This window comes from Mustela lutreola, chromosome 4 (genome assembly GCF_030435805.1).
Source record: "Mustela lutreola isolate mMusLut2 chromosome 4, mMusLut2.pri, whole genome shotgun sequence".
Classification (NCBI taxonomy): Eukaryota; Metazoa; Chordata; class Mammalia; order Carnivora; family Mustelidae; genus Mustela; species Mustela lutreola.
In genome coordinates, this window is record NC_081293.1 from 52,364,491 (window position 1) to 52,384,890 (window position 20,400).

The following is a 20,400-nucleotide window of genomic DNA, read 5'->3' on the forward strand; positions in this document are numbered from 1 at the left end:
AAATCTCAAACACATCGACAAGTCAAAACTGAAGTCTTCTAAGGAAGAGGGGAAAACCTCTAGTAAGGAGATGAATCAGAAGTTCCAGTTAAAACACCTGAGTTCTAATTCTATTTTGCTTAGTGACTTATCATGGCATTTTTGTCTATCTTAATCAGAATCCTCATTAAAATGGAGACCACATTATCTTGCCTATCTAATAAGCTGTTGTGAGGATCTAAAAAATAAGGATCGCAATGAAGTATTATATATTATAGGTAAGTTAAGTAGGCCAGGTTTAAGAAAATAACAGCTCCAGTGTGGAAAAAGAAAATAATAGGCCACTGGCCTTAATTTAAAGTAACCAAGATTTTAGAATGCTGACCCAAGAATGGACATACCAGACCAAATATATATAATGATATAATAAATAATTATGGAGCAAACTAGTAGATAGCTCGAAACTCATTCAACAGAAACATCAAAAAAAAAAAAAAAAATCACCAAGCAGACCAACATATGTATTATAGAACTATCCAAAAATTTCTATAAAAAGAGAGAAACATAGAAAAAAAAATCTGAAAATACAATGGCCTAAAACTTCCCATATTTGATGAAATACATGAATTTACACATTAAATCCCAATGAATTCCAAGGAAGAAAATCAAAGAGATCCATACTAAAAATGTGAGCAAATTATCAAAGACAAAAAAAGAATTTAAAAACAAAGTGAGAGAAGTGACTTTTCATGACTAAGGGGTCCTCAATAAGACTACAAGCTGATTTCTCATCAGTAACAATGGAGGACACAAAGCAGTGAGATGACATATAAACTGCTAAAAGAAAGGTCAGCCAACAGTTAGGTATCCAGCAAAACTACCCTTTATGAATAAAGAAGAAATTAAGGCATTCCCAGATTTTTTAAAAAAAGCTTAAGAAGTTTGTTAACTTGTCCCTTAAGAAATGATAAAAGGAGTCCTTGAGACTGAAATGAAAGGACACTAGATGGTACCCTGAAGACGTAACAAGAAATAAAGAACACTGGTAAAGGTAACTACATAGATAAATATAAAAGCCAGTACTACCACACTTGTGGTTTGCAACTCATCTTTTATTCCTGTAGGAATTAAAAGGCAAATGAATGAAATAATAATTATAAATCCATATTAATGGGTACACAATGTATAAAGAATTACTGATGATAACAATATAAAGGGGGAGGATGGAAGGAGAGAAGTGTTTGTATGCCACAGAAACTAAGTTGGTACTATTTAAACTGATTGTTGTAAGTTTAGTATGTTAATTGCAAGCCCTAAAGTAACCACTAAGAAAATAACTAAAACACATACACAAGAGGAAATAGAAGAAAATCAAAATACTACCAAAATCAAAGTACTACCAAAAATAAAAAACATAAAATGAAAACATAAAAATAAAAAACACTACCCAAAATAAAAAACATAAAAAGGAGTACTTGACATGCTCTGAATTGTGTCCTACCCAAACTCCTGTGTTGAAGCCCTAAGTCCCAGAACTTAAGAATGCAACTATTATTTAGAGATAGGGCCTTTAAGTTAAAATGAGGCCCTTATGGTGGATCCTAAGCCAATTTTACCATTGCCGTTATAAAAATAGATACAAACACAGAGAGAGATACCAGGGGTATGCAGAGTGACAATTATGTGAAGAGAGAGCCAAAAGGAGAGAGGATTCAGAAGAAATCAAAGCCGGGACATATGGGTAGTTCAGCTGGTTGAGCGGCTGGTTTCCACCCAGGTCATGATCTTGAAGTTGTGGGATTGGGGCCCCCCAAGTGGGGCTGGGGCTCCATGCTCAGCATGAAGACTGCTTGGGATTCTTCTCTCCCTCCTGCTCTGTCCCTTCCCCTGATCCTGTGCATGTCCAGTGCACACATGTGCTCACTCTTTCTTTCTCAAATAAATAAAATCCTTTTTTAAAAGATTTTACATATTTATTTGAGAGAGAGAGAGAGTGTGAGAGAGATAATGAGAAAGGAGAAGGTGAGAGGGAGAAGCAGACTCCCTGTGGAGCTGGGAGTCTGATGTGGGACTCGATCCTGGGAGTCCGTGATCACGAACTGAGCCGAAGGCAGTGGCTTAACCAACTGAGTCACCCAGGTACCACTAAATAAAATCTTAAAAAAATAATAATAATAAGTAGAAGAAATCAAAGCTGCTAACACCTTGATCTTGGACTTCTAATATCCAGAACTCTGATTAAACAAATTTCTCTTGGGTAACCACTCAGTCTCTGGTATTGCTATGGCATCCTGAAAAAATCAATACAGACCTATTTGAAAGTATTTATTATTCTGTATTATTTACTTTTCTGTTATGTAAATGCTACTTTTAAACAATAGGAGAAATTAACAGTGGAAATTAGCAATTTTTAAAAGTAGGGCTAATTAAATAATATGTATAAGAAAATATAATAATCATTATTTTCATTTGTTAAAATACGACAACTTAAACATTTTAAATTCTTTATTGGAATTTAAATTTTATAGGCCATATTGTATATTCTTAATGTATATAAATGAAAGATTTTTTTAAAAGAAGATTAAAAACAGTTGGATTAATAGTTTTATGTTTGTGTCTCCTTTCCAATAACACTTCTCTGAACTAAATAGAACCATTAGGACAGCCTTCTTTTTACTGTGGTGAAATTGAATATAGTTCAATATAAATTTCATTTTGACTGCTCTGCCTATATCAAGGCCATATTCTTGGTGTCCGTCCTGTGATGATATCAAGCTAAATATCTCTCAATAAAAGCATTTGAGCATGGAATACCTAGGATTGTACTTACTAGCAATGGCAGGTAGTTAGATATGTTAAAATTAGTTTCAAACTCTACAAAATATCCACCTACTTTGAATCTAAATGCTTGTTTGGGTATTCCAACTGTTTATCAATCATGTCCTTTGGATTGATGGATTAAATTATATATGCTTTCCATGTGTAAAATGAACATCATTTCAGAAGCACACTGGTAATTTCAATTTATACTGTCAAAGTTGCAATCCAAATGAGTTACAGTTTTAGTAAAGAAATTGAGAAGGTTTTATTTAATTTGGCTGCCCTTTCATGGTGACTTTTTTTTCCCCCACCTTGAGTTATGAAACAGTCAAATCACACAAAAATGAGACATTTGTTTGTTGTGCTTCTTCAAATACCGTATGGCTTCTTCAAATACCGTCAAACACTTTTAGAGAAATGGCATATAAATTTCTGTTTCAGTAAAATCTTTTTCTCCATTCTCATCCTCAGTGTATTGCCAAATTAGACAAGGACATTCTTCTTGTCTCACACTTTAAAAATATTTTACTGCAGGATATCTTTTCTAAGTCCAACAACAATTACAGCCGTTTTTAAGGCACATGTCCAAGGCAGCTACCTCCTTCCATTGCTTTAAGTTCAAAAATCACATTAAGTGCACCTGTACATATTGAGAAAACTGAAGTGTCCCAAAACCTTCACTATGAAAGCATCAATATCAGAGGTAAGCAAATCATACCACTTTCTGACAGCGGTATATAAAAGGGGTGCAGAATACTTTTCAGATAAGACTTTTACATTTTCATTAAAGAGAAGCTTACAATGAATGAAATTTTACAAAATTTAAATTTACACTGTCAAACATGCAGGTGAGGAAAGTCTAGAATTGTATTTGGACATCTCAACAATATTGTTTTATATTGCCTGTGGTTGCATTAAAATCTCCAAGAATTTAACAAATCAAAGTATCAAAGAAGTAATGAGAACATTTTCTTGTTGACATAATTTGCAATATCAATTGACATATGAAAGTATGGTTGTTGGTCAGATCTGACAGAATGAGCTCTACACTGACTGTAAAGTGTTAATGTTTACCCTCTGTACGACTTTTAGTTTGTCTTTCATAGAAGTGTTGATCTTTGCAAATAATGCTCCCTTTCAATGTTTCTGCACATTTTTCCATGGCTACCATGTAAGGTATTATTAAACCATGGAACAGGGAGAAATCCACTTAAAACTAGTATTGTGTGGGAAAATTACCTTGAAACAGTAGTAGCCTCCAAATATGTAAACATGCCAGCCATCCCAAAAGGAAAAGAACAAAAAGGGCCTACCAACCAAATGCAGAGGTTGATACTACACATTTATCCATTAAAAAACAAACAAACAAACAAACAAAAAATAGCAAGAAGCAAGGGGAAAAGCTAAGAATCATAGTGTAATGATTGTCAGGAGGCAATCAAGTTATAGGGATTTCACTGGCTGAATGTTCAAAGCCCTGTCTACTCACCTCATCAGGCTCCTCTGATGATGATGGCGTACACAATCACAGTTTAAGCAAGGTGCCACAAACAGTAGTGCTTAGGATTGCACATACACACTCTACTTGTTTTCTGAGCGAAACTCAAGAGCAAAGAGGCTGAAGATTGATAATTGGTCTGCTCAACAGTCAAGGTTTTATTTGCCTTTCCTGGGTAGTGTGTATGAGGCCAGAATGAGAACATACTAAGTGTCACTAACAAGGGGTCTATTTGGGGTGATGTAACTATTAGCCCAGTGGTACATGCTCTTGATACAGTTTTCCAACCCTTTCTATAAGTGATATTCTGATCTGTTACAATTCCAGTTTTCTTTAGTCTAACCTTAGCAGTCTTGCAGGTTACAAACTTACTTTCTATTTATATACAGCACATCAGATTTGCCTATTTCCCAAGATACTTGATTATTTATTGTCTATACTTTAAAACAAGTCCTATGACTTTGGCTCAATCTTATAACCTATCAGTTCACAATATATGAATTCCATCCACCTGTTTTTTTTTTCTTGTCTTTACAGAAGATTGAATATTTTTAAAATATTTATTACATAAAACACACATAGATACAGAAAATACATATTTCACATGGTATATATGATTAAGAACTATGTAGAATTATAACATGATCTATGAAAACTTAGATGATCACTGAATTTTTACCCTTTGAATAGATATTATCCTATTTCAGAGCTACAGTTCACAGCATTTGGCAGACATTAAGTTAGTGTAGCTCTACTGAGTTGTTAGCTGCTACCTAATACTTGCTTCTTTAATAATGTAGAGTGATTGAAACAATGGAAACCTATAATCCAGAGTGAAGAAGAACTCAAATGGCTAAGAAAGTCCCAAACCAACCAAACGCTAACACAAAACAAAATCCAGTACTTTCCCTGGTAGGCTATATCCCTGTCAACTCCTTTCTGTTGTATTTGCCTACACTTTTTAGATCGCTCTAAGCTCAAACTCAATGTCCTCATTGAACAAGACTACATCAGAATTAGATACAACTAAGACTCTATCACTGTCGTTCACTCTAAGGCTCTATTTTTTCAGATTTTTCTCAAAATTTAGACTGGAGAGCTTAAGTTACCAGTTACTACCTATCAGAATGACAAGCACATAGCAGACACTCAATAAGTATGCCTTTTAATCTACAAATGAATCATTTTTTCCTATTATTGTCTGCCAAGGAAAATCTGAAAAATCATCTTTTTAAAGGAAAGTACTTCTAATGTACTATTTTTGAAAACTGTGTGGCTATCCTAGACATAAATTATAATTTGGCAATTATGTAGTTGGATCATCAGTCAGATGGAAAGGAAACGCAGTCTCAAAATATTAGGGAAAATGGAAAGCAAAACAAGATGTTCAATTGAGAGCTAGATTGGAATTACTATTTTTAAGTGGATGAGAGCCACAATTCTGGCTGTCCAGTCCATAAATGGGTAAATTTAAGTTTTGTTAAGATGAAAAACATTCAGAAAAATGGCAACAAAAAAAAAATTAAAAAAGCCTTCAACCATAGTGGTTTCCAAGCTTTCTTTTTAAAAGTAGTATAATTTTTATAAACATTATCACATTAATCCTTACAACTTCCAAGATAAGCTTTAACTACCACATTTACAGATGAAAGGCCAAGGAAAGCTGAGTAGATTGTTCATAGCTTCAAGGGCAGTAAAGTGACAAAGCTTAAACACAAACCCAGTTCTAACGCACTCGCAGGGTCCCAAAAATAAGCCCATGCTCTGAAGCTGTTCTGTTGCCTCATTGATTGCTAAATAAGCCAATGAAATCTTTAACCTGAATCGTGCTGGTATCATTGCCTACCGACGAATTTCTAGGATCTATTTTTTTTTTTTTTAAGAATTTATTTATTTGACAGAGAAAGATCACAAGTAGGCAGAGAGGCAGGCAGAGAGAGAGAGGAGGAAGCTCGGCAGAGAGCTCTGCTCGGCAGAAAGTCCGATGTGGGACTCGATCCCAGGACCCTGAGATCATGACCCGAGCCAAAGGCAGTGGCTTAACCCATTGAGCCACCCAGGCGCCCTCTAGGATCTATTTTTAAATTTATTTTTTAATTGTGGAAAAACAGACATACATAAAATTTACCTTTTTAATCAGTTTTAAGTGTATAGTGCAGTGACATTAAGTACATTCACATTGTTGAGAAATGATCACCACTATCCATTCAAGAACAGCTTTTCATCTTATAAAACTGAAACTCTACAATCATTAAGCAGTAACTCTCTCTTCTTGCTAACCCTTGGCAATCACCATTCCACTTTCCATCTCTATGAATTTGACAACCTGAGGTATCTTATATAAGGAGAATCATCAGTACTCAGCCTTTTGTGACTAGGTTATTTCACTAAGTATAATGCCCTCAAGATTCATCTATGTTGTACTATGTGTCACAATTTCCTTCCTTTTATAGCTCTGTGTTTTCTTTTTAGCTATTGTGAATAATGCTCCTATGAAGACGGGTATACAAATATCTCTTCAAGACCCTTCTTCCAATTCTTCTGGGTATGTACTCTATCTTAGTCTGCTCAGGCTGCCATAATGAGATACCACAGACTGGATGGCATAAACAATAGAAATCTATTTCTCACTGTTTTGAAGGCTTGGAAATCCAAGATCCCGGTACAGTCAATTTGGTTCCTGGAGATGACTTTCCTCCTGGCTTGTAATTTTTGATAATTAGATGGGCAGTGATTGCTAAAAACCCAATTAAAAACCGACAAAACAATTCGATAGCAATAAAATACAGTCTAGAGTCACTTTGAATCCATTTCTTTATAACTTTTAAAATATTAACCAACCTGTGCCACTTTCATTGAATTCTGGGTAGAGCCACCAGCATGATATTCGACCTTGAATTTTTTTACAAGTTCATCAAACCTACGAAGAAATCACAGTAGAAAAAAGTTAGCATCTGTCAGTTGTCACAATGAACTTTTCTGATTAGAAGTACATTAAATCACAATTACTAAAATACTTTGAATTACATAATTATGTTGTAAGAATTGAAATATGGGTGAAAAACTTTGCTGAATTTCAATACTTATGAAATTTCTTGCACAAATCTATAATTATAAAAATTTAAAATATATAAGCTGTCCATAAATAACCATTAAACTAAAAAAGGTAAAAATAAAAATTCACAATTATAACTAATGTATATTTTCCCATGTTAAGTGTTCTCTAAATTCCTTACAGATATATATTGTAATAACTTTAAAGTTCTAGATATCATAAAGACAATCAGCTTATAATTTAAAGAATTGGGAAACTACATTGGGTTGTATGATTCTAAGCAAGTTGCTTGGTGACGTGATTTCTGTATCTGCCAAACAAAAGCACGGAGAGAAACAATTTAAAGCTTTGATACTGGGTGCCTGGGTGGCTCAGTGGGTTAAGACGCTGCCTTCAGCTCAGGTCATGATCTCAGGGTCCTGGGATCGAGTCCCACATTGGGCTCTCTGCTCAGCAGGGAGCCTGCTTCCTCCTCTCTCTCTCTCTGCTTGCCTCTCTGCCTACTTGTGATCTCTCTCTGTCAAATAAATAAATAAATAAAAATCTTAAAAAAATAGTTTTAAAGCTTTGATACTTCATTATTTTGGCATCTGACAAAAGCTATAGAACTTCTTTCCAGAATAATATGTACGTTCACTACACGTGAAGCTTTCCATTTAACACGATCCATGTACATCCCTCCTACTACACATTTCCAGCCAAAGGACTATGGACAATGATCTGAATAAATCTCTAATTAGGGGGCGCTTATTAATCTGGATCTCAAATCAATACTCCCTACATGTATCTAACGTGTTAGAGTCTGTGGGAGAAATCCAAGGGGCATAAATATGTAATTTAATTTCAAAAGACTAACAAGCTTTTGGAGGGACAAAAAGATGAATACATATGAGAAAATTAGAAAACATTAAATTATTGAATAACAGAATATATGCAATGTAGGTAGCAAGTGCTACAAGAGGTTGGTTGAAAAAGAGAGAGATTGGGATATGAGTAGAATATTCAAGGAAAGTTTTAGTCTTGAAAAGTATTTTTAAACCTTTAAAAACTTTAAATATAGAAGTCGATCCTTTCACTGAAATGAAACATTTTGCAGAATCTCAAAATAAAAAAAGACAAATATAGAGATAGCTATATTAGGAATAAGAAAAATGGAGTTATACCCACTCCATACCTCCAACTGCCTTGGAATTCTATCTATAAAACCCTGAGATGCCCATAAACACAATTAGCAAACCTGCACAGAACTCTGACAGCAGGATTTGTATACCACTAATAATACTAATGTAATAATAACAGTAGAGAAGGCAAAGTATATAGGCACATATGCAGAGGTGGGTAGTTGCAGTAGGTTAAGGGAAGTTCTCTTCTCCTTTGTCTGAACTAGGTATCACTTAAAGAGAGATACTAGAGATTAGAGGAGAAAGGGAGAGTGACTGGATAAAGTAATCATACAGTGATCAATCGCTATCCCTCCACTTTCAAAAATCAATTCCTCCAAAGGTTTTGAATCATATTTGTAATGAGTTGAATTACAAATGGGTGATGTCCAAAAAGACATCTCCCCCAGAACAAGTGAATGTAACCTTATTTGGAAAAAAAGAGTCTTTGCAGATATAAGATAAGGTTCTTGATAAGAGCATGTCTCCTGTATTACCCAGGCAAGCTCTAAATCCAGTAACACGTCTTCTTATAATAGAAGAATAGACACATAGGAGAAGATCATGTGAAGATGGAGTCAAAGAGTGCGTGATAAGCCGTAAGCCAAAAGCCAAGGAATGCCAAAACCTAGAAGAGGCAAGAAGGATTCTCCCCTAGACTCTTCAGAAGGAACACAGCCATGCCAACCCCCTTAATTCAGATGCCTACCCTCCAGAACTGTGAGAGAATGGATTTTGTTATAAGCTCCCTAGTTTATGCAAGTTACAGCAATACCATCCTTTCTCACTTTCTCAAGAATCTCTTTCCTTAAGTTATAGCCTTCTTTAATCTATCATCAATTTCTCCCTTCAAACAACTACTAATGAAATAGCTATAATATTTTTGGGGGAAATGAGATGGGCCTAAATTTGTTATAGTTACTAAAATCATAATAAACCAACTATAGTATATTACTAAGAACTTAGGAAAGTTTAATGGAATATATAAAATGAAATGTCTATCTTGTAAGGCATACAACATACCGCTCAACAGCAGACTGACTACACATCAGAATGCAGGTTGTACTACTTCCTGTGTGTTCTTGGCCACATCTATGAATCCTCTGTGTTTCACCTTCCAAAGAGCAAAGTAAACAGGAGCTAAATAGTACCCACCTCATAAACTTGTGGTAAGCATTAAAAAAATTATGATTTGAATAAAATGTTTAAAACAATAACTTTAGGCATGCAATATGTATTCTATAAATGTTAGCTCTGGAATCTAACCCTAAAACCTCAAAGGGTTCTGAGTAACCATAAGTTTTAGGAAAACTGAGCGATAGTTAGTCTTTCCTTTGAATATATCAAGGCGTTTAATATCCTGATACGCACATTAACATTCAAGATGGATATAGTACACATACTTCCTAAGCTTATTTGGCCATGTAATCCTTTTTCTCCAGATCATCTAACAGAATTAATGTTTTTTAAACCAGAATAATCTAGAACCATATTGGTCTAATAAAGTAGCTACTGGCCTCCTCTAGCTATAGACTGTCAAATGAAAGCTAATAAAATATAATAAAACTTAAAATTCAGTTCATTGGTCACACCAGCCACGTTTCAAGTGCTCAACAGTCATTTGTAAATAGTGGTTATCATACCAGATATGCAAATAAAGAAAATCCCACTCTTACACAAAAGTACTATTGGATGGGCAGGGAGTGTTCAATAACAATCAAGTAAAACAGAATAAAAGTTTTTACTAAAAATAAACAAAAGAGTAAATGTGATCAATTTTAGAGATGAAATGGACCTTTAAGAAGTGGGAAAAGTTGGGGGCTCCTGGCTGGCTCAGTCAGTTGAGCTTGTGACTCTTAATCTCAGGGTCATGGGTTCAAGTCCCACGTTGGGTATAGAGATTCCTCAAAAAAAAAAAAGAAAAGGAAAACAGAAATGGGAAAAGTTAGGTATAAAGTTTGAGTGGATTGCCAAACAGAGGTCACATATGGCACAATAGTGAATCAAAAGCAGAACCCTAGTATCAAAATTACTTGTTAATTACAAACACACAAAAATCAGTGTATAATTCTCCTCATTCCAGCCAATGAAGAGAGTTTTTTGTAGAAACCAAATTTGTGTTTGTTAACATTACTTTTGGAATCAGTTCAAGAAGTACAAAAATATCAGGACCTCACATGTCAAGATGGTTGATGAAGCATATGTTTGCTTCCTCTTCCAAGTCTTACTGGATGTCAAAAAACATGTTTTATATATATTTATACATATACATATATACGAACAAATATATAACAGCACCATTAAGCAAGCGGAGGCCACACACAGACCATAAATTTGAGAAATAATAAATCTAGCTTACAGAAAGAAAATATAATAGCATTGACAAAGCAGTGATAGGAGACATAAAAATGAGAGTAATTCCTTTAAATACTACTTGGAATATGGTCCGACCGCTTCTACCTTATCCACAAGAGTAAAATGTTTTTATATGTTCCAATATGTTGTTGTAAAGTCTTTCATATCCTGATAATTATGTAACTTTTTAGCCTACATGACAATTTTTTTCTTTAAAATTTTTTAATAACAGCTTTATTGAGATACAATTCACATACCATACAATTCACTCATTTAAAGTCTACAATCCAATCATTTTAAATATATTCATAATTGTGCAACCATCACCACTATCAATCTTAGAATATATTCATTAACTTATAAAGAAACCCCCATACTTTTAGTTATCAAAACCAAATATCTCCATCTTTAAGTAACTTACTATCTCTGTGTTTTTGTCTATTCTGGACATTTCATATAAATTGAATCAAAAATATGAGTATGATTTTGTTAACCAGATTCTTTCACTGAGAATAATGCCATCTGTGTTCATTCATGCTAGAGCATCTATCAGCACTTTATTCCTTTTTATGGCTGAATAACGCTGTGTTATATGGATATAGCACATTTTTTACATTCACCCATCTCTGGACACATAGGTTGTTTTCATCTTTTGGCTATTATGAATAATACTGTGAGGAACACTCACAGTGTTTTGTGTGGACATACTATTTTCATTTCTCTTGAGCATCTACCTAGGAGTGGAATTGTTGGGTCAGTTTAACTTTAAACTGTTAACTCTAACTGTTTAACTTTCTGAAGAACTGCTGCACTACAGTCCACAACCTGCCTACTTTTTCTCAGAGACAATATAGAAAACCTGTCTCCCAACTATATGAAAAAGAAGTTACCAGAAAATAAGTTTCTATAAATTAGCTTAACTACTGATGAAATTTTTACAAATATCAATAGTTGAAAGGATGACCTGAACAATAAAAATGGATGTGGATAAAAAACAAGATGAAAGTAAAAGAGCTGAAAACACCCAGGAAAAAAAAAAACCCAAATCCGCAGGAAATATAAGAGATGAAAAGTATGAAAGAAAAATTAAGAGGCACAGAGAACGGATCTGGTGGCCCAAGGTCCATTTAAGAAGAATGATAGGAGGGCATCTTCCAGAAGAGAATCAACAGACGTAAATTTGTTAAAGAATGGGACATAACCACATTAAGTAAATTTATAATGATAAACTAAAAACATTAACTGTTAATATTTGTAGCCCCATGGAATGCAGAAGGAGGGAAGTTACATTGTTGACTTTCTTTAGTTTTGTTTTTTATAAATTTCTTAAGGCTATCTAAAATAAATATGTAATTTTAAAAAGTTATAAAGTGAACAACTGTGTAACCTCCGGAACCATTATCACTATTCATACATACATACATACATACATAGACAAACAGATAATGATATATGTATGCTTGACCATCTCTGGGCTCTTAATTCTGATTCATTGATATGTATGTCTACCCTGCACAAACTGCATTTTGTCTTAATTACTATTGTCTTGTAAGTCTTAATGAAAAACAAATACCTTCACTTTGTTCTTCTTCATGAGTGCTTTGAAAATTCTTTAAAAAAAAAAAAAAAGATTTTATTTATTTATTTAACAGAGATCACAAGTAGGCAGAGAGGCAGGCAGAAAGATAGAGAGAAAGGAGGAGGAAGTAGGCTCCCCACTGAGCAAGAAGCCCAATGCAGGGCTCCATCCGAGGATCCTGGGATCATGACCTGAGCCGAAGGCAGAGGCTTTAACCCACTGAACTACCCAGGTGCCCCTGATTATTCTTGGTCTTTTGTACCTCCATATAAATATGTCAATTTCCAAAAAACAGTTTGCAGAGATTTTGACTAGGAGTGCATTAAAAATAGATAGATAGATAGATAGATATGGCAAAGTGATAACCTTTCCAATATTAAACTGTCTAATCCTTGATCACACTGTACATCACAATACATTTATCTAGGTCTTTTACATTTCTCAATTAGTTTCATAATTTTTGCCAAAAATCTTGCATATCTTTTATTAGAGTCATTATTTCATAATTCCTTTGTTTTAGTACTACTGTGATATCTGTTTAAACTTAATTTTTATTTGTTGATGGTATTTAGAAATAGAATTCTTTTCTTCTAAAGACTTATTTATTTTAAAGAAAGAGAGCAAGAGTGGGGGAGGGGGGCAGAGGGGAAGAGAAACCCAAACAGACTCCGCACTGAGCATAGAGCCTGACATGGGGCTTGATCTCATGACCCTGAGATCAGACATGTGCCAAAACCAAGAGTCGGACACTTAATGAACTATACCAACCAGCAGCCCCAGAAATATAATTCTTTATATAATAATTTTTATCTATTTAGTGGCTCATATCTCTATTTAATTCCAATAATTAATGTTTTTGCCATATATACATAATAATTTGTGAACAATAACAATTTTTTTTCTCTCCTTTCTTCCCTCCCCCTCTCTTTTTCTTGCCTTAGTTCAGATTCAGGACCTCCAGCATAACACACACAAATAATAGTGGGTAGCATTAGTTATAAGGGGGCAAACTTAGTATTATTCTAAATTTTGACCTAATAAATTCTAATGAATCCCGATGAAAGGTAGGGTAAATCCATTTCCCAAAGCTATAAGTCTTAGAGAAAAGTGTTTAATTTTTCACTTTATTTTTACTGTATATATGAACTGCTTCTACTAAAGAGTTATTTTTTTTTAATGTTAGACCTATATCTACTGATATTTCCATATATTTCAATTTGGAAATATTAAGTTATCAAAACACACAATATAATCCAATGATGAAAATATACCTGTGTATATTACAAACAAAATCCCCCCATACACACACACACTAATCTGGAAAAGTACAACCAAGGTGTTAACAGTGGTTAGCTCCAAAGTAGGAACCAGTATGGATACTGTAGACATTTATTTTGAGTGTGTAATAAGCATATAAACTGCTTTGCAACAGTAATATTTTTTTTTAATCTACTTCATTTTATAATGGAAGAACATAACAATTTTCCATACAATTATCTAAAAAGAACTATGTATAGAACAAAGCTGAATAAAAAATATACAGCAGAGAAGTGAGTGATTCTGAATGAAAGAAGCAGGGAAAATTTAACATTTGAACTGAATTTGACAGATAAGGGAGAAAAAATATTCAGAACTGAGGGTAAAACAAAAACATGACATATGCTGAGGAACAATTTAAACACAGAATAAAACATAGGCCAAAATCAAAGTAGTAAAAACTGGCAATGAAAATGCAACTCTCTCTGCCAGGCTAATAAATTTAGCATTATTCACTAGGCAAGCACAAATTACTAAAATCTGACTGCTAATAGTGTGAAAGGCAGACTTGTTTTTAAAAATGGTGACAGCACTATTTGGAGGACAATGTAGAATAAGAGAGGCAGACTGTCACCTTTCAAATAGTTCATACCAAAGATGAGCTATTGAGCTAAAAGCACTAGAGAGAAATTAAACTGACAAAGCATTTCTGAGGTTGAAGACATAGCATGTGATAAATAGTTGGAAGTGGAAGATGTGGTAGAGGGATGGCAGTTCTGAGATTTCTAGATTGGATGACCAGGTGGATGATGTTGAGAAAGGAAACACAAGAGAGAAGAAAATTGTACTGAGCAAAGAGAATTCCTACATAGTGATAAACCAGGAAACATTTCTATTTAGGGAAATGATTCCAATGAGGCAAGATTTGTTGCCCTTTATCTCTTGCAGGGAAAGGATTACGTAAGTTACATCTTGGTTTTCTCCATAAACTTTTCTTTTTTTTTTTTTTTTTTTTTTTAAAGATTTTATTTATTTATTTGACAGAGATAGATCACAAGTAGGCAGAGAGGCAGGCAGAGAGAGAGGAGGAAGCAGGCTCCCTGCTGAGCAGAGAGCCCGATGCGGGACTCGATCCCAGGACCCTGAGATCATGACCTGAGCGGAAGGCAGCGGCTTAACCCACTGAGCCACCCAGGCGCCCTCCATAAACTTTTCTAGCCGAAACAAAATTTTCTGTTTGTTTGTGAATGGTCTACCTTATCTGGTCAAAATTGTCAAGGCGGCCAATGGAAAATGCTGGGGAAAGATGAAGGACTGGGTATCTTTAATGAATAAAATAAAAAATTCAGGCTGAAACACTAATGAGCCTCAAAACTCAGAGTATAACTTGATAGGCAAATAATATAATCAACTGTGTAAAAATCTTAAAAGTTGTTTAGGGATGAAATTGTTTAATAGCTTTACATGTTACGGAAACTTCAACATATTTCCATTATGCGGTGTGTGTGTGTGTGTGTGTGTGTGTCTGTATTTTTTTAAAAGAGAGGGAGAGGGAGAGAGAGAATTTTAAGCAGGATCCATGTCCAGTGCAGAGCCCAACATAGAGCACAGTCTCACCACCTGATATCATGCCTTGAGCTGAAACCAAGAGTCAGACTCTTTTTGTTTTTAAGACTTTATTTATTTATTTGATATAGAGAGAGATCACAAGCAGGCAGAGAGGTGGGGGGTAGGGGGGAAGCAGGTTCCCTTCTGAGCAGGGAGCCCAATGCCAGGCTGGATCCCAGGACCCTGAGACCATGATCTGAGCTCAAGGCAGACGCTTAACCCACTGAGCCACCCAGGCGCTCTAAGAGTCAGATTTAAGAGTCTGTCTTAACTGACTGGGCCACCCAGGTGCCCCTCCATTATGTAATTTCTTTCCTGCAGGGGATAAAGTGTGGCAATTTTAGTACCTGATAAATTCATTCTTACTTTCTCCTTTTGGTTACATTTCTTTGTCTGAATGGAATGGGCATATCAAACACTTCAATCAAATGACTGACAAGAGTGAAAGAACAGTAGCTGATCCATTTTCCTACTAGCACTCTATTTGTGGAACCCAAATTAATAAAAATAAACAGCTTTCATAATGTTTAAAAACTTCCTAGAGGAAAAACTGTATTCAGTACTTATCAAACTTCTAGATGACAGATTCCAGATAATGGAAAGAAAAAAAGAATAAAAACAAACTTGATAATATAAAAATATTTAAACTTGATATATTTTCTATATGAAAGCAAAACTGAACAAATAAAAAATTTTAAATATAAAGATGTTTAGCAATATGGAAAATGGTTATATTTACTTATATATATTTTTAAAAACATTTTAAATATATTTTACATATTTTAGTTTTAATTTATTAGTTCAATTTTTAAATGTTCAATTAGTTCAATTTTTAAATGTTGCAATCAGACAACAAAAGAAATAAAAGGCATTCAAACTGGCAAAGAAGAAGTCAGCCTCTCATTCTTTGCAGATGACATGAAAGTTATGTGGAAAACCTGAAAGACTCCACCCACAAATTACTAGAACTCATACAACAATTCAGCAATGAGGCCGGATACAAAATCAATGCAAAGAAATCAGTTGCTTTTCTATATACTAACAATGTAACTGTAGAAAGAGAAATTAAGGAATCAATTCCATTCATAATAGCAACAAAAACTGTAAGACACCTAGGAATAAAACTAACCAAAGAGGTAAAGGATCTATACTCTAGAAACTACAGAACACTTATGAAAGAAATTGAGAAAGACACTGAAAGATGGAAAAACAGGGCGCCTGGGTGGCTCAGTGGGTTAAGCCACTGCCTTCGGCTCAGGTCATGATCTCAGGGTCCTGGGATCGAGTCCCACATCGGGCTCTCTGCTCAGCAGGGAGCCTGCTTCCTTCTCTCTCTCTCTGCCTGCCTCTCAGTGTACTTGTAATTTCTCTCTGTCAAATAAATAAATAAAATCTTAAAAAAAAAAAAAGATGGAAAAACATTCCATGCTCATGGACTGGAAAAATAAACATTCTTAAAATGTCTACCTTGCCCCAAGCAATTTACACTTTCAATGCCATCCTTATTAAAATGCTACTGGCATTTTTCAGAGTTGGAACAAACAATCCTAAAATTTGTATGGAACCAGAAAAAAAAACCCAAATCACCAAAAGAATGATGAAAAAGAAAAACAAAGCTGTGGGTATCATGTTACCTAACTTCAAGTTACATTACAAAGCTGTGATCACCAAGACAGGCACATAGACCAATGGAACAGAACAGAAACTTCAGAAATGGACTCTCAACTCTATGGTCAACTAATGCTTGACAAATCAGGAAAAAATATTCAATGGAAAAAACACAGTCTCTTCAATAAGTAGTGCTGGGAAATTAGACAGTTACATATAGAAGAATGAAACTGGACTATTCCCTTACATCATACACAAAGATAAACTTAAAATGGATGAAAAACCTCAATGTAAGACAGGAATCCCATCAGAATCCTAAAGGAGAACACAGACAGTAACCTCTTCAACATCAGCCACAGTAACTTCTTTCAAGACCTGTCTCCAAAGGCAAGAGAAGCAAAAGCAAAAATGAACTTCTGGGACTTCATCAAGATAAAAGCCTTCTGCACAGCAAAGGAAATAGTCAACAAAACTAAGAAGCAACCCACAAAATGGGGGGAGATATTTGCAAATGACATTACGGATAAAAGGCTGATATCCAAGATCTATAAAGAACTTCTCAAACTCAACATTCAAAAAAACAAATAACCCAGTCAAAAAATTGGGCAGAAGACATGAACAGACACTTCTCCAAAGAAGACATACAAATGGCTAATAGAAACATGAAAAATGTTCAACATCGCTCAACACCATTAGCCATCAGAGAAATACAAATCAAAACCACAATAAGATACTACCTTAAACCAATTAGAATGGGAAAAATCAACAAAACAGAAAACAACAAATGTTGGCAAGGGTGTGGAGAAAGGGGAACCCTCCTACATTGTTGGTGGGAATGCAAGCTTGTGCAGCCACTCTGGAAAAATTATGGATTCCTCAAGATGTTAAAAATAGAGCTACCCTACAACCCACCAATTGCACTACTAGATATTTACCCCAAAATACAGATGTAGTGAAAAGAAGAGGCACATGTACCCCAATGTTCATAGCACCAAAGTCTACAACAGCCAAAATGTGGAAGGAGCCAAGATGCCTTTTAAAAGATGAATGGATAAAGAAGATGTAGAATATATACCCAATGGAATATTACTCAGCCAACAGAAATGATGAATACCCACCATTTGTATCGAAATGGATGGAACTGGAGATTATGTTAAGTGAAGCAAGTCAAATAGAGAAAGACAATTATCATATGGTTTCAACTCATATGTGGAACATAAACAATAGCACAGAGGACCATAGGGAAAGGGAGGGAAATCTGAAGGTGGGGAAATTAGAGAAGGAGACAAACCATAAGACTATGGACCCCGGAAAATAAACTGAGGGTTTCAGAGAGGAGGGAGTAACAGGGTGAAGGGTATTAAGGAGGGCACATGTTATGATATGCACTGGGTGTTACACATAACTAATGAATCATTGAACACTACATCAAAAACTAATGATGTACCATACAGTGGCTAACTGAAGGTAATAATAATTTAAAAAACAATAGTAAGGGATTGTATAAATACATTTGGTAGTTTCCTGAGATCAAGTACTACATGGCCATTACTTGATGTAAAAAAATTAGTATGGAAAACTTTTACAATATACATCTGGAATATTTACACCCAAGGATTAATAGGAATTAACCCTTAGGAAATATAAAATTTTGTTCTTTATGATTTTCTGTTTGCATCCTATAATAAATGCATATTACTTTTAAAACAAAAAAATTTAAATATCATTTTATGTATTTTAGTATTAATTTAATAAATTAGTTCAATTTTTAAATGTTATTTTAATATTCTCATACAGAAGAGAAATTAAAATGTTAGGCTCAGACAAGTGGACAAATTAACAAAAAACAAAAGAGAAATGATAAATGTTCAAAACAATCAGAGATGCATTTAACACATCCATTATTTTTCTTTAGAAATTAACATAATGACAAGAAGAAAATACATTAACATGCCAACGGCATTCTTAATTTATTTTTTTAAAAATTTTATTAATTTGAGAAAGAGAGAGAGCGCCTGAGCAAAGAGGACAGGGAGAGGGAGTGGGAGAAGCAGGCTTCCCATTGAGTGAGGAGCCTAGTACAGGGCTCAATTCCAGGACCCTGGGATCATGACCTGAACAAAGGCAGACTCTTAACCAACTGAACCACCCAAGTGCCACTGATATTTTTTATATAAGCCTTTTCCTTTTTTTTATTTCCTACAATGCGATCATGTGCTTATATTCATTTTATAATGACAGTATTTTTACTAAAGAAAACTTTACATTACAAATTAATGTCACTGGAATGAATTCGGAATTTCCTTTGGACTAACCTTATGGAAAAAGCAAAAAGCAACATACCACATATACTTAAAGAAGTTTGAATACTTATTCTGACAATGAAAAGGAGAATTTAAATTATAAGTAATGCTTTCACTCTCATATTACATATTTTTAAATACTTTATAAACAGTTGATAATTCCTGACAATTAATAAGATAGCTATCTTTGTATCTGTTCTGTTCTTTGAGAAAAAAGTAAAATATAAGGAAGTAGAGAAGCTTTCAAACACTAATATTTGATAGGTAGACAAAGCTATGACTAACACAGTTTTCTGATGCTCAGATTAATATTAAATCCTTTGAGATACAGTACCACCACAGCATGGTACTATACAAAAGAAAAGGTATCAAACGAAATGATCAAATATGGAAATTTAAAGTCTACTAAAAGGCAGTACTGGCTTCTGGTAAAAATAAAATAAATATTGATGATCATAAGCATGCTACCAGCGCAGCACACTGCTTCCAGTTGTGGAAAGTTGGGCAGTAACTAAATGGCTAACTTAAACACAAGCAAAGTAACATAATCTGTCCATTAGAATGAAAGCCCCTTGCATGTACACCCTAACGTTTATAGCAGCAATGTCCACAATAGCCACACTATGGGAAGAGCCTAGATGTCCATCAACAGATGAATAGATAAAGAAGATGTGGTCTATATATACCCAATGGAATATTATGAAGCCATCAAAAAAATCCCACAAAATCTTGCCATTTGCAGTGATGTGGGTGGAACTAGAGGGTACAAATAAGTCAATCAGAGAAAGACAATTGTCTTATGATCTCACTGATATGAGGAATCTGCGAAAGGAGGGAAAAATGAAATAAGATGAGACCAGAGACGGAGACAAACCATAAGAAGCTCTCAACCTCAGGAAACAAATTGAGGGTTGCCAGAGGGAAGGAGGGTGGGAGGGATGCGGTGGCTGGGTGCTGTATACTAGGGAGTGCATTTGGTATGGTGAGTGCTGTGAATTGTGTAAGACTGATAAATCACAAACCTGTACCCCTGAAACAAATAATACATTATGTTAACAAATAAAAATTTTTAAAAACAATAAAAGCCCCTTTAAGAATTAAAATCAAGGTACAACTATTAATAGAAACAAATGTAGGAAGGTATAATACAAAGAGATTCACCTGGGTGGGGAAGAAGG

General features: G+C 34.5%; 1 protein-coding gene across 2 annotated transcripts in view; it reads right to left on the bottom strand.

The window, feature by feature from the left end:
* Nucleotides 1-20,400, bottom strand: part of ADK (adenosine kinase) — a 541,004-nt gene that overhangs the window by 351,745 nt on the left and 168,859 nt on the right. For both annotated transcript variants that reach the window (XM_059169841.1, XM_059169842.1), the window contains exon 4: nt 7,139-7,217. In XM_059169841.1, the coding sequence (XP_059025824.1) occupies nt 7,139-7,217 (79 nt within the window). The remainder of the gene's footprint in view (nt 1-7,138; nt 7,218-20,400) is intronic.